The 15,273-nt window shown below is 36.1% G+C and overlaps 2 protein-coding genes across 14 annotated transcripts in view; one reads left to right on the top strand and one right to left on the bottom strand.

The window, feature by feature from the left end:
* AMPD3 (adenosine monophosphate deaminase 3) overlaps window positions 1-7,292 on the top strand; it is a 75,178-nt gene extending 67,886 nt beyond the window's left edge. For all 12 annotated transcript variants that reach the window (XM_077866500.1, XM_077866494.1, XM_077866501.1 and 9 more), the window contains 2 exons: window positions 993-1,103; window positions 2,196-7,292. In XM_077866500.1, coding sequence (XP_077722626.1) covers window positions 993-1,103; window positions 2,196-2,372 — 288 coding nt within the window. In that variant the 3' untranslated portion in view covers window positions 2,373-7,292. The remainder of the gene's footprint in view (window positions 1-992; window positions 1,104-2,195) is intronic.
* The window catches only part of RNF141 (ring finger protein 141), a 41,982-nt gene continuing 27,093 nt past the window's right edge, over window positions 385-15,273 (bottom strand). Inside the window, exons 5-6 of one of the 2 annotated variants that reach the window (XM_077866507.1) lie at window positions 14,603-14,710; window positions 385-791 (exon numbers count right to left, since the gene is read on the bottom strand). In XM_077866507.1, the coding sequence (XP_077722633.1) occupies window positions 743-791; window positions 14,603-14,710 (157 nt within the window). In that variant the 3' untranslated portion in view covers window positions 385-742. Of the gene's footprint in view, window positions 792-2,919; window positions 9,017-14,602; window positions 14,711-15,273 lie in introns of those variants that run through there. The other variant, XM_077866506.1, reaches the window with a different exon arrangement.

The raw sequence follows: 15,273 nt of genomic DNA, 5'->3' as shown, positions 1-15,273 counted from the left end.
CTAGCCATTGGTTAGTAAAAAGAGAAGTGCCTGAGTCTTCCAGGACAGGCTCTCTAAGCTTTGGTCTCAGAAAGCTGTTGATTACATATCTAGTGATGTTTAACTCATGCAAAATTGAAAAATATTAACTCATTTAATAGTCGTATTTTCCCCAAACAGAAAAATGGCATTGAGAATGGCATTGTTTTACATTTCTACAAATCTCCTTAATGTCTGGTTTAATAGAAGACAGTAGGACTCTCAAATCTGCATCTGCCTTCAATCTGTTGTGACGCTTTGTTTTTAGCAAAGTGTATGAAGAAAATCTTGTCTCACAAAGATACATAGTTGGGAGAGGGATGACCTTTTAAAAGGTTTTGGGGACCCTGGTTCATTATTTTGAGAACTGCTGCTCTAGGTTACAGAGGCAGTTGCGTGTCCAAAAACAGGTAGTGGAAGAGCTTGTGATCAACGGCAGACATTTCACATCCTAGGAGATAATGCGAAAGCACAATCCAAACCTAAGTCCTTTTGGGATTACTGTCTCACTACTTGATCATTTCTCATTCTTATTTTATGTTCCATCCCTGCTCTTTATACTTTCAGATTAATTTTTATTTTTGGACAATCTTAAGAAAGTGGTGTTAAATAAAGAGTAAAGCTATAGAGCACGTATTTAACGTGTACGTGACCAGGGTGACTGTTGCAGTAGAGCAGAGGCTGGCATCCGTATGACTGACACAGGGCTTCAGACATGTGCTGTTCAGCAAGTCCATGTGTAGGTGTTCTTTGATATATCTCTCTTCAGAAACCTGAGAATTTGCCAGAAATGCTCTTACGAGTTCGTCATTTAAGAGGGAGGCAGTGGGAATGTTGTCCGGTTATCCAGGTGCCAGACATTAAAGAAAGATTAAATCTGCAATGTCTGTCTGATGTTTCTAGCTTTAGAAATATGTGAAGGATTGAAAGGGATATCCTACTATCTAATACATTTGCTCTTGGGGGGGATCTAGGAAGCACTTATGGAAGAATATGCAATTGCAGCTCAAGTGTGGAAGCTGAGCACGTGTGACCTGTGTGAAATCGCCAGGAACAGTGTGCTGCAGAGCGGCCTCTCGCATCAGGTATGGGGTGTGATGGTGCTGGCTGCCCTCTGTCCCTCCTGTCCCTGCAACACATGTATAGTGGGCGCCTGCTGCATGCCAGGCACTTTCCAGGTGCCGAGATCAGTGAAGACAAGCAGGGTATCTTTCCACTGAAACTCATGTCCTAGAGAAACCTGGGGAGACCCCTGAATTTTCAAGGCTGCTCTCATACCCTCTGAGACCTCCCCTCAAATATGACCTCCTCTGAGAAGCCCTCCCTGATCACCATTCTACAGTAGCCACATACTTGCCATCAGTCTCTGTCCCTTTAATCTGTTTTCCTTCATAGCATTTATTACTATCGATATTATAATATGTGGTTATGTGTTTTCCTGTCTTTCCTTCTAGAATGTGAGTTCCATTACAGTAGCTCCATTAGACTGTTTTGTTCTTTGGGCCTAGAATAGTCCCTGGCACAGAGAAGGCACTCAGTATTTCTTGGATAGTGAAGAATACCTAGATTGAATAAAAAAATTGTAGGGAAGGGACTTAGACATCAGGCATTTTTTTTTTTTTTTTTTTGTAACAGCTTCCTAGGTGATCTGATGTGGAGCCAGGTTTGAGAACCATGGCTCTACACAGGGTCTTAGGCTCTCCTGGGTACCTCCCCTGGGTGATGTCACTGGTACAGGAAGAGGCTGCATTCGTGCTGTTCTTATTGGATGCCGATGCAGAGAAGAGTTAAAGGCTCAAGATTCAATTATGTAGACCTGCTTCCTAAGACTGGGCCTCCCCAGAAACACCTGTGTCAACTCTCAGGTGGGAGTTAAGAGTCTTCACGCCTTCATCTTGCCTTCTTCATTGCCAGCAGCTCTTGGAGGTCTTATTTTTCCCTTCTGAGCAAGGAAAGCATAGTCAGAAATGAAGGGAATGAATGTGGGTGTCAGGGTGACATCCTTGAGGACAGGGGCCAGGAGAAATTTTTAAGAACTCTGTGGGGAATGATGTCCTGGTGGAGGATCAACTTCAGGGGGACTGGTCTGATTTGGTGGCTAATGTCAAAGCTGCCATGTGGATACAGAAAATGAACCTAAGGTATATGGTTTCATTTGTACTTCTCTGGTTCCACAGGAGAAGCAAAAGTTTCTGGGACAAAATTATTATAAAGAAGGACCTGAAGGAAATGATATTCGAAAGACAAATGTTGCTCAGATCCGGATGGCGTTCCGATATGAGACCTTATGCAATGAGCTCAGCTTCCTGTCTGATGCCATGAAATCAGAAGAAATCACAGCTCTGACCAAATAGGTCCAGCAGTGGACGTGCATTTCAACTTTCTGGTTTAATTTCAAGTCAGCTGTGACTAACAGTGATCAAGATACCAAACTAGGACTGTCCTCCAAGGAGAGGATGCCTCTAAAGAACTTTCAAACTAGTGATTTTGGTTGCACTGTTCACTTTAAGATCTAACATGCCCACTTCTGTTTAGTATTTCTGAGTAATAGATGGTGACTCCTCCTTGGGGATCTGGGAGCTGGACACTTGTCTGTACTCCTTCCAAATTTTCCAAATATTTCCCTTGAAACTGCTAGTGCTTGCATTGTTGGGGCCAGGATCTTACGAGGTCCAGTGCCTACTGACACGAGGTCTGTGTGGTTTTCTGCCAAAATCCGCTATCGACCCTGCAGGCTAGTTGGTAGTTGTTCATTTCAGCCTCTGGCTGGCTGGCTGCCTTAAACAAAACCAATTTCAAAGCTCCCTTTCATAAAGGAACTACTTTGAGAGAATTAAAATAGAAAACATCCTTATTGACAATTTGCATTTTTTATGAATTTCTTACAGTTTTATTTAGCCCACTGCCCTCCTTTCTATTTAGGAAAACAAATGTGCACACTGAACCAATTGCTCCTATTCTGTGTCTTGGTTATCTCATCTGAAAAGAGTTTGGACTAGATGAGTGGTTTTCAAATGTTGTTCTGTGAATCCTCCTCCAGGGTTGGGAAGATTCTGGGTGCTGCCTTCTTCCAAGCAACTCTGCTTTCATCACTTTTACACTGGGCCTTCTACATATTTTCACTTGAACTTGGAAAACATAGGATTAGATAATCTCTGTTCCTTTTAGTTCTAATATTCTGATTGTAGCCCACTTACCATTTTATTATGAAGAGTTAGGGCCAGAGAGGTGAAATTTGCTTGAGGTCACAAAGATAATAATAGAAGCAGAACTAGTTTCCCCACTCCTAATCCAGTCCTTTCCCCCACTATTCCATTAGGCCTCACAGATGTTAGATTTTTTTTTAATCACTATAACCTCTGCATTTTTTTTTTTAAAGGTAAATTCCACCTTTAAGGAATTTCTCCCTTACCTAACATGCAGACTTCTTCAGAAGATACAAGTGGTCCCAGGGGGCCAGGTAGAAAGCATTTTTTAAAAATTTAAAATCAGTTAATTAACATATAGTGTATTATTAGTTTCAGAGGTAGAATTTAGTGATTCATCAGAAAGCATTTTTGAAGACCAATCTGAATTTAAGCTTTACCAATGTACTCTTCATCTGTGTTACTAGTGCCTGATACATAGTAGGTGCTCAATAAATGTACATTGAATAACCGAATGAATTTCTCTTTTGGCAACTTTTTAAGGAGATGTGCTCCAAGTATTCAACAAGCTGCTCAAGGACCTTTCTATCTCTGTGGGCAAGTGCAGATTATGAGAAGCCCTTCTGAATTATTATATACTTAGAAGAACTCTATTTTTGCTTGTGAAAACGCTTATTTAGATGGTCTTGTCCTGTGACTTTATAATGCTTATCCCCTCCACTGGTTAACTTAGCATACGGGACAGTAAATGTAGTCTGTTTATTAGGCAGACATGTGCTCTTCCAGCTAATGATGAAATTAACTGAAAACCCAGTGTTTACCTTAGGCATTATTTTTGAAAAGCCCCCATTTGTATACATTTGTCCTAACATAGCAATTATTATAGTTTTTCATTGTCATTTTATCTGTACCAAGTATTTATTTTTAATTATTAAATAAAGTCTGTTAGGACTATGGCTCAATAATTTAAAATTATTTCAAGTTAATACTGTTTAAAGCAAAACAAAACCAATGAATAAACAAACAGAAAGCAGAATCAGACTACAGAGAATAAACTGTTGGTTGCCAGAGGAAAGGGATGGGCAGATGGATAACATAGGAAGGGGAGGGGGAGATAACAGGCTTCCAGTTATGAAATGAATAAGTCACAGGAATAAAAGGCACAGCATAAGGAAGAGTCAATGATACTGTAATAGTGTCATATGGTGACAGAGCGTGGCTAGCCATACTTGTGGCGACAGAGCATAATGTATAGAGAAATTGAATCACTACGTTGTACACCTGAACTAATGTAACATTGTGTGTCAACTATATTGAAATAAAAACATTAAAAAAAAAAGATCGGGCATCATGAAAAGCTATCAATAATAACTACTAATTTATCTTTTACTAAGACTCAGACATGGATGACATTCAAAGAAATACTCAAAACTTTTAAACTGAAGCTCAGTAGACCCAGAAGGTAAACCTTTGCTATCTTTTTCCTCTAACTTCTGCCCTGTTAACAGTTCCTGAGCAAAGCCACACGTGTTCCTTTTAGCTGGATATTACTTGAGTCTATTTAGCCAAAACTTGTTTGATTTTACGTGTCCTGCAATCTTTTCAGACACCTTTTTGAATAGTGCTTTGCACTTTAATCACATCTTTGTACCTGACTGGCTTTTGGGGGTGGTGGTGATAAATCTCCACTTTCTTTTGTTCACAGTTGGAATCAAAGGCAAGTGTACACTAGCTCATGTTTCTAAAAGAACACATTTTCAGGCATGTATCCCTTACTCTAAAAGGCTCAAGTTCATGTATATATTACTTCAAACTCTGCTGTTGAAATGATTAACGACATTGCTCTTTGCCACATGAAAACAAATCACAGCCCCTGGGAGGGTATGTACCAAGGCCTGTTCTGGGCCTTTATTTCTTCTTATCTTGGAATAAAGCAGAGTTGAAAGCACAACCCTCTGGCTTTCTCTTTGCTTGTTTCTGAGTGCTGCATTGGTGAAACAATACTCACCTCTTTTGGGGCTTGTAGACCGAACTGAAGGGGATATGTTGGTAATACAACTAAGTACTCGATACCAGAACTATGACTGTTATAAAGAACAAATATAACTAACCGCAATGAGGGAACATTAATCAGAAAAACAGTTTCTTGGAAATTTAAAAATCTTCAACCTTTCCTTTAAGTATTTTATCAGAAAGATCAAGGATGTCAGAGAGTAAGGCTATAAACAGCTGCAAGATTATCAAACTATATCTCTGAGGAAGCTTTTATGTCTCTTGATACTAAAATGTGTACTTCTTCCAGATGATGTACATCAGCAAATTAAATGATAAACTACTGTTCTTTCTTATGGCTTTCCTCTTCCCAGCACTAAGATTCTAACTGGCTTCTCTAATTATATTCCTTAATTCTGGAAATGATTTTGCAAGGTAAACATCAAAACTACCATAGGGTGGAGTATTTTATCTATTACTTTTTACTGTCCAACAGGGTAAAAAGACATGAGAACAAATTAAAGTATGTTGTCAACTATTTACTATTTGTATCATATTGTCATTATGTTGCCCATCATAATGTGGGTGATTAGCTGATTTCCCTAATCTCCAACTAGTTTTCTTATTCCTGGATAGACAAAGTAAGTTTGACTTAATGAAGAAAATGAAGAAAGAAAGAAAAAACAGTTAAAAACACAAATTCTGGAGACTGCCTTTTAATGAATCCCAACTTTCCAGTGTTAAAAATCACAGAACCAAAAGGTATTTTCAAGCAGCCTTATAACTCAGATATATATTAGGTATAAGGAAATTGAATCCAATTTGAGATGAACTTTAAAACATAGCACACAAACATCACAACTCCCCAGAGCACAATACAAAATAGTCCTCTAAGGAATATAAACATTTAGTATATAAGAATGTGAAACTAGGTAAGAAAAAAGTCTCTTCAATAATCTAAAATTTACTTGCTAAAGATTATTGCACAATATACCAGTTTGCCCTAAGAATAAAGCAGATACTATTATTCTCAACTTCTAAATTCAGTACCTAGTCAAGTACATTTTCTCAAATTAAAGTTCTATAGCATTACAATATGAGTAAACTTCTTGTTACAGAGTTAACTTTATAACTTATAAAACAAATTCCTTAGACTTCATGAAAACATTTCACAGATCCTACAAGGCACACATCATATTTCCTATCTTAGTGCATTTAAGTACTTCATATTTGAAAAAGACAAAGCTATACAGTATTCAAAAAGTGTACATTTCATCCGTTAAGCAAATTTACAACTTTTATGATTAGTTATAATAGTAGAACCTACCTAACATTCACATCTAAAGAATTACCACCCAGTATAATGGAGTGGGCAAAAAAACTGTGCTCATTTATTTAATAAGACTAATAAAAACACTTTCTATTTCACAGTAGATCAGTTAGTGACCTGGAGCTCATATTGGAAAGTAAAAAGGTTTGGGCAACATCAAGTCGCTGGGTTTACTGTCAAATAATTCCTTGAAAGGTGAAGGATTTTGAGGGATAAGATCATCGGCTATACCTGGAAAGATCCAAAACCCTGTATGGCAACTTTGTTCATTTTCAGAAACAGTCTTCAATTAGGCAATCTGAGTTAAACTCAGCAAGCTTAATCCAAAAGGACAGTTTGGAATCTTAGAGCTGGAAAAGTCTGACATCATCTATCCCAAGGTTTTCAAAATATGTTTCATGGAATACTAAGACAGATGGAGGAGATTCAAGGTTCTGCAAATCTGACTTGAATTTAATTAAAAAAATGTTTTTTGAAAAAAAATTAACTTAAAAAACAACTGCCATCATGTAGCTGTATTACTCACCAAATCCAAATATCCTGGATATTACCAATGTATTATACATGTTTTTCTCGGTTGACTTTATAAAATATATTATGGCATATAAAGTTTCCATAAGGACATTTATATTAATAAAATAAAATATGACTTTCATATAGAGGGATGGTATGCGTGTGTGGGACAGGGTAGGTAGCATGTATGTGTAGGGGTTCTGAGTAAGATTTTACCTGAAAAAAAAAAAAAAAAAGGTTCTACTGCTGAAATAAAATATGAAAACCACAGAAAAATCTCAGTTTCTAAAGAAGGAACCAACAAACTAGCAGAAGGGACTTTTTCAAGGTCACACAAACCATCAAATGTATTGCCAGGTTGATACGACAGATTCCCTGATACCTTGCCTGTATAAACATCCATAGTGAGTGTTTAGCTATTTGGTACTGAGCTCTCTCCATCATGAATGTCAGCCTATTAATTATCAGTATTTTTTGGGTCAAATCAAGCTACCTTTGGTCAGACATTTTTTTATAGAAATGAATTATTTAATTTGCATGCCTATTAAAATCCTAGTATCCAAAAATTCCATCAATAAGCAGCAACTTAAAGGTGTACTTTGGTATTTTGGAAAATAGTAATATCTGCAACTTACCATTAATAAGTCAGAAAAGTTACATGGAATGTTAACATACCTTTTTAAAGGAGACATCAGGTTTTAGTTTTATTATATGCTAAAATGTTAATGTTTAACATAAAACAAAAATTTTACTTTATAAGCAAGATTTAAAAAAAATGAAGTGTCACTGAAAATCATAATTCCATCATGACTACACTTTCTCAGAGTATTTCAAAGGAAGTACAGTGAAATAGTAGAAAGCCAAATTATCTCCTAATTTTCAGAGGTGTTTATTGTAGGTGTTTAAAAGGCTATACCTTATTTTCTTCTCTCTTAATAATGTAAGAAATTTGAAGACTTTGAAACATCAGAAAGATGCCTTCAAGTTAAGAAAATAAAAGCACCACGAACCAATACTGAATGATTTATCATAATTTGGAAATACAAAATTCAGGATTTGTGATGAAGAAAAATTTCCTTCTGAAACTCCAAGATGCATGAGCATTATCAAAAGCTATTTTTTTTTTTCAAAAGCTATTTAGAACACTTTCCCAGCTGTGGGAAAGCCATTTCCCGAACAGCCAAGAAGATTCCCCAGCAGAAATCCATTTACAAGGCAAAGTCACACCCAGCTTTATAATTCTCACCCAAATTAGCATGGGGGGGGGGGGAAGCTTTTAAGTAAAAAACATGTAGTTCCAAAACACACTGTTAAAGTTATGAAATAATTGTGGATCATTTCAAGTAAAAATTATTAAAGGAGCAATAATTAACCACAAGGGGGCATACACACTCCTTAGATTCCAGCAGAAAGACTAAGTAGTAACATGCACTTTGATATATTCTACATTTTCAGTCACTTCAAATTTTCTCTCAGATGGCTACAACTTTTTAACATTCAAGGTTTATTTTAAACCTAACTAAATAGATTCCAGAATACTCCTGCCCTGAAAAATAGTGTTTCAGAAGCCTCTGGAAATGTTGCTGTTACCTCAGCAAAGGATTCAAGAGCAATTAGTTCTAATATATATTAGAACAGATAAATAATAGAAAAATATGGTCTAAAACAGTAGCAAATTTTAGTTTACTATAAATGGAAGACATGGAAAGTTTATCAAAAGAAATGGAACAAATTGTCAGAATAGCGAAAATAAGAGGGTAGGGAAAATTGATTTCTCTGTGTCTGTGCCACAATATCCCTGCATTCTTCTCCCATGACCAAAGTGTTTGTAGCTCATAATAGCAACAGAAGACCTTCACCCCAAGGTCATGGCCTGTGGGGCTGGCCTGCCTCATCGGCCATGTTAAGAATATAGTTAGCCATATCATCTTCGGTGGGTGCATCTGATACCACCCAAGACTCATTTGCTCCAGTCATCTGTAGGCGACAAATAGGGCAATTCCTGTGTCGATCACTCCTATCAGAGAGTCAAATAAAGAACAGTTTGTTTTCTTTTTCTTCTTTTTAAAAAATAGGTGTGCTTGAAAAGTAATACATGTACATGGCTTTAAAAAAAGTAAATAGCAATAAAAGTATACAGTGAAAAATAAATCTCTTTCCACCCTAATCTTTAATTCTTATCCCCAGGGGCAACTACTTTTACTAGTTTCTTACATATTCTTCTAGAGATAGGCTAAGCATGATTAAGGTTGTGTGTATATATACATTACTGTTTTTATTTATTTATTTTTACTTGTCAGTATATCTTATAGGCCCTTATGTAGCAGTACATGCTAGAGCTGTCTGTTCTTTTTAAACAGAACACTGTATGGACAGGGCAGAATTCATTTAATTAGTCTCCGGCAGAGGACATTTGAGTTTTTCCCTATCTTCTGCAGCTAAAAACAAGGGAATGGAAGCATTCAAGGTTTAGAACAGAAGATGAACCTTACATGCAGAATAACTTTTCTGATAGAGAAAGAACTTATATATGAACACTTGAATGAGATTATGTTTTCCGAAGGGATTTTTTTTTGTCTTGACAAATATTATTTTGGAAATTTCAAAAATACCACATTTGAGCCAGAAACATGTGATGCAGGGAGAATGTTTTTCTCTTCATTTCTCAGTGAAAAGTGAGACCAAAGTAATTAAATTATATCAATTGTTCTTTGGCTTTTGTACAAAAATTTAGAAATCTGTTCCAAAAACTAAATGTGAAAGCTAGAGCTGGCATATATTATTCAGATTCATTTCTGGTTCCTCAGAGATATTTTATTAAGATAATTACATGTTCTCTTCTGTGCACAAAAGTCACGATTCTAAGAGTCAACTTCTGCTTCTGGCCAATAGAGACCAGATTTATCTTCCGACTTAATTAGAACACTGGAAAAATACATGAAACAAGGCTTTCAACACATCATCAGACAACACAAGGCAATCATCCCTGAGGATGGGATGCAAAGAAGGTGAGCCCTATAACTGCCAGCTTATTGCCTTGAGAGTTTTTAGGCTGCAGAGTAAACAGAAGTCCAGATGGAGCCTGGCAAACTCTCTGAGTTGAAGAGACACAGCTGAGACTCTCAGGAGGCCAAGGCAGCTAGAGTTCACAGGGCAGAGTACTGAAGTACTTAAGTGCAAAAAGCTGCATAAAGGGAGAATTCTGGAATCTACTGAAGGTCCCCCTAGAGTATATTCGGCAGTCATGATCAATATGTGCATGTGAGGAAGCTACCTGAGGCTCAGGAATCACCCAAAAGGATTTGAAGGAACAGTACCCAAAACTCATACAGGGATTGGAGTATTGCCTGCTCACCAGACAGACTGGAAAGCTTCCTAACTCCCGCACTGAGCAGAGTACTCTGAAGGGTCCTGCCTCATTAGGGGGGCATAATTAGCTCTCAACTAAACACTGCTCTGGTCCTGCCTAACAAATCATAAAAGCAAGACCCAAAAGGATCAAACTGTTTCCAAGTAACTATATTCCAGAACAAAGCTCACAGATATTTATAGCAATACAAAAATATCCAGTACCCAAAAAGGTAAAAATCACAATGTCTGGCACTCAGTCAAGAACTACCAGGCATAAAAAGAAACACAAAAATACAACCCCAAATGAAGAGGAAAAAAATCAAAACCAATCAAAACCAAGTGAACACAGATGTTAGAACTAGCAGGCAAGAAGATTAACAGTTATCATATCTGTAGTCTATGTGCTAAAAACACTAGAAGACAGAACAAACATGAAATAGAGGCATGGAAGACATTTTAAAAACTCAAACTTCTTGATGTGAAAACTGTAATATCTGAAGCAAAAAATACACTGGATTGGACTAATGATAAGTTAGACACTGCAGAAAGAAAGACTGGTGAATTTGAAAAGAGAGTAATTTTAACTATCCAAAATGAAACACAGAGGAAATTATTTCAAAAAGGAAAATAACAGCAATGAACCATGGGACAGCTTGAAGTGATCTAATATATGTGTAATTTGAGTCCCAGAAGAAGGGAGAGTACAGAAAAAAATACTTAAGAAAATAATGGCTGAAAAATGTTCAAAATTGATGATACAATAAACCTACAAATCCAAGAAGCTCAATGAACCCTATGCATAAGGAACATGAAGATTATTGGAAGGCATATCATAATCAAACTGCTCAAAATTAATGATAAAGAAAAAATCCTTAAAAGCAGCCAGAAAGAAAAATGGTAACACTACCAGGGATTCCCTGGTGGCTCAGTTCGTTAAGCCTCTGACTCTTGGTTTCAGCTCAGGTCACGATCTTGGGGTCCTGGGATTGAGTCCTACATGGGCTCTGCACTCAGTGGGGAGTCTGCTTGTTTCTCTCCCTCTCCATCTGCCCCATGATTTTTCTCTCAAACAAATAAATCTTAAATTAAAAAAAAAACAACAACAACACATTACCTACAGGGCCAAAAAGATAAGTGTTGATAGCATATTTCTCATGGGAAATAAGGTAAGAAAAATGAGGGTGGAGCAACATCATTAAAGTACTGAGAGAAAAAATAGTATCAATCTAGAATTCTATATCCAGAAAAAATATTTTCAAAAAAGGATGTTCAGATATTCAAGAAAGTCCTATGGAATCTACAAAAAAGCTATCAGATCTAGTAAATGGGTTTAATAAGTTTGCAGAATGTAAGATTGATACATAAAAATCTATTGTATTTCTAGATACTAGCAACCACTGATCAGAAATTGAAATATACTATTTAAATTGTATAAAATTCAAAATAATTAGGGATAAATCTGTCAAAGATATGCCATACTGAAAACTACAAAAATTGATGAGAGAAATGCGAGAAAACCTAAATAAATGAAGAAATATTCTGTGTTTATAGACTGGAAAACCGAATATTCTTAAGAAAACTCTCTTCAAATCAATCTATTTATTTTATTTATTTATTTTTTTAATATTTTTTTTCAATTTTTATTTATTTATGATAGTCATAGAGAGAGAGAGAGAGGCAGAGACATAGGCCGGGGGAGAAGCAGGCTCCATGCACCGGGAGCCCGACGTGGGATTCGATCCCGGGTCTCCAGGATCTCGCCCTGGGCCAAAGGCAGGCGCCAAACCGCTGCGCCACCCAGGGATCCCTCAATCTATTTATTTAATGCAATTCCAACCAAATTCCTTACAGCTTTTTTTGGTAGAAACTGACAGACTGACTCTAAAACTCATTTTGAAATGCAAAGAATTAGAATAACCAAAACAACTTTGATAAAGAACAAAGTTGGAGAGCCTACACTTCCTAATTTTAAGACTCAGATTCAGAAAGCTACATTAGGCAAGGTAGCATGGTATTGGTATGACATAAATAGATCAATGGAACAAAATAAGAGTCCAGAAACAGACCCACATATATTTCAGCAACTGATTTCCAGTAAAGGTTAAGGGGCAATTTAGTGAAGAAAAGATGGTCTTTTCAACAAAACGTGCTGGAGCAACTGGATAGCCATTGGCAAAAAAAGAATTTTGATTAATACCTCACACCATCTATAAAAAATTAACTCAAAATGGATCACAGACCTAAATGTAAAACCTAAAACTATAAAACTTCCCAAAGAATAGAAGAAAATCCTTGTGACCCTGGGTTAGACAGATTTCTTAGATATGACACTAAAATCACTATGCATAAATCATAAATCAGACTGATAAATTGGACCTCATCAAAATTAAAAACTCCTACTCTTTCAAAGAGATTCCTAAGAGAACGAAAAGACAAATCACAAAGTGAGAAAACATATTTGTCAGTCATATATCTGATAAAGGACATGTATTCATAATATAGAAAGAATTCTAAAACTTCACCTGATCTTAGCCAAAAGGCCAAGAAGCGATAGAAAGAATTCTAAAACTTAATATGAAAACAACCCAATAAGGAAATAAGATGTGAATGGCCACTTCACCAAAGAAGACATACAGATTTGGCATATGAAAAGATGCTCATCATCATCAGTCAGTAGGGAAATACAAACTAAAACTACAATAAGAATGAATACTACTACACATCTATTAGAATGGCTAATATTAAAAGGACTGACCATACTTACCAGAGAAGAGGTGGGTAGGGTGATGGGTGAAAGAGGTGAAGGGGACTAGGAGTACACTTATCTCGATGAACACTGAGTAGTATGTGAAACTATTAAATCTATATATTGCACATCCAAAGCTAACACTGATATTAACTACACTGGAATTAAAATTAAAAAAAAAAAAAAAAAGCCTGACCCTACTAAGTATTGGCAAAGTTGTAGAACAACTAGAACTCTCATACGTTGCTGATGGGAGTGCAAAATGGCACAAGCACTTTGGAAAACAGCTGGCAGTTTCTTAAAAAGTTAAACATATATCCACCATATGATCTAGACATTCTTCTTCTAGGTATTTAACCAAGAAAAAACCAAAATATATGTTCATAGAAAGACCTGTCCACAAAAGTATATGGTAGCTTCATTTATAATGGCCAAAATTGGAAACAACACAATATCCATTACAGGTGAATAGATAAACTATGATATACAATGAATGCTACTCAGCAACAAAAAACCTGGAACTACTGTGGGGTGCCTGCATGGCTTAGTTGGTCGAACATCCAACTTTTGATTTTGGCTGGGGTCGTGATCTCAGGTTCGTGGGATTGGGATTCTCTCTCTACTCCTCCCTCTGCCCCTACCCCCTGCTCAAGCTCATTCTCTCTAAAAATAAATAAATAAAATCTTTAAAAAAGGGATTACTGATAACATGCTACAATATGGATAAAATAATTATGCTGAATGAAAAAAGAGCACATGCTATATGATTTCATTTATAAAAATTCTAGAAAATCCAAATTACTTTATAGTGATCGAAAGCAGGTTAGTTGTCTAGAGATTGGAAGGAAGGGTTGGGAAGGAGACTTTACAGTGGGGCACAAAGTAACTTTTGGGGTGATCAATTTGTTCATTATCTGGACTGTGATTTTTTTATGGGTGTATACATGTGTTAAATCATATCAAATTATACTTTAAATATATGTAGTTTATTGTATGTCAATTATAAAGCCACCTAAAGGCTTCACTCTTATTTTGTAAAATAATGAACTTGACTAGCTGATCTCTAAAGTTCCCTCCAGGTCCAGTAATCAGTATTCAAGGATTCATGTTATTCCTTTTCATCACATACAGAGGAAAAAATATAGAAATGAGGAAAATGAAGAAAAAGGGAAGCTTGTGATTCTAGACAAGTCACACACAAATCTTATATCAAAAGTAAACTGTTAAAAACTAAGACACATTGCCACATTTTATAAACTTTAAATACAAAAATATTTTTAACTGGAGGAGGAAGCATGTCATACATTTCAAAGTACTAAAGAGAAAAAAAAAAGGAAAAAAAGAAAAAAAGAAAAAAAAAAAAGAGGAAAAAAAAAAAAAAAACAAAGTACTAAAGAACAAAATCTCTTATACTTAACCACAATATTTTTGTCTTTTTTGAAGTTTATTCATGTACACTTTCCCATTTGACCTTTGCCTATCCCATGAGGGTAGCAGATAACTTACCATTTATCAATGCATTTCTGACAAAAGCTGTGAGCACAAGGCAGGATGAGGTCAGCTCGACCATCCATACAGATACAACACTCCTCCTCATCAGTCAGCTGCTTCACCCTGCAATGTGAAAACTGAGCTGGAGCAATAATATTCTCTGTTGTTATCATGCTTTAAACTTTGTCTCCATTGCCTTAGAAAGCATTATCAAACATCTATGTACCTTCAATATAAAGCAAAACATGACTCATGCAAAATCAGACTAAATTAACAATTTTTTGGGATAACACATATATTTAGGGAAGAAGTATGAAGAGGTACAAATTTCATAAAGAAAAACTGGATAATACTGTGAAGATTAAAAAGAATATATAAACAAAAATTGGAAATACTTTCTCTTTCTGAAAGTAACAGCCCATTTTAATCATATCACATTTATATAAATAGATTCAACTGATAGATTTACTTGTCATGCAGGATACAAAACTCTGTAAAATATGGACCTTGCCCTTGGATCTTACCATGCTGATGCTGATAATGGGCATATAAATGAAAGAATAACTTAGTCTTAATAATCAGGTGCTACAGTAAATACAAAAGGTAGGAAGTCTCTGTCCTTAAGGAACCCTTTTGGAAGAAAAGGATGTTGAGCCTTCTACTTCAGCCCCAGTGTAGGGTGCCCC

Source organism: Canis aureus, chromosome 23, assembly GCF_053574225.1.
Source record: "Canis aureus isolate CA01 chromosome 23, VMU_Caureus_v.1.0, whole genome shotgun sequence".
Lineage (NCBI taxonomy): Eukaryota > Metazoa > Chordata > Mammalia > Carnivora > Canidae > Canis > Canis aureus.
Note: the sequence above shows the minus strand (reverse complement) of the source record. Positions and strands in the feature narration are given on the sequence as shown.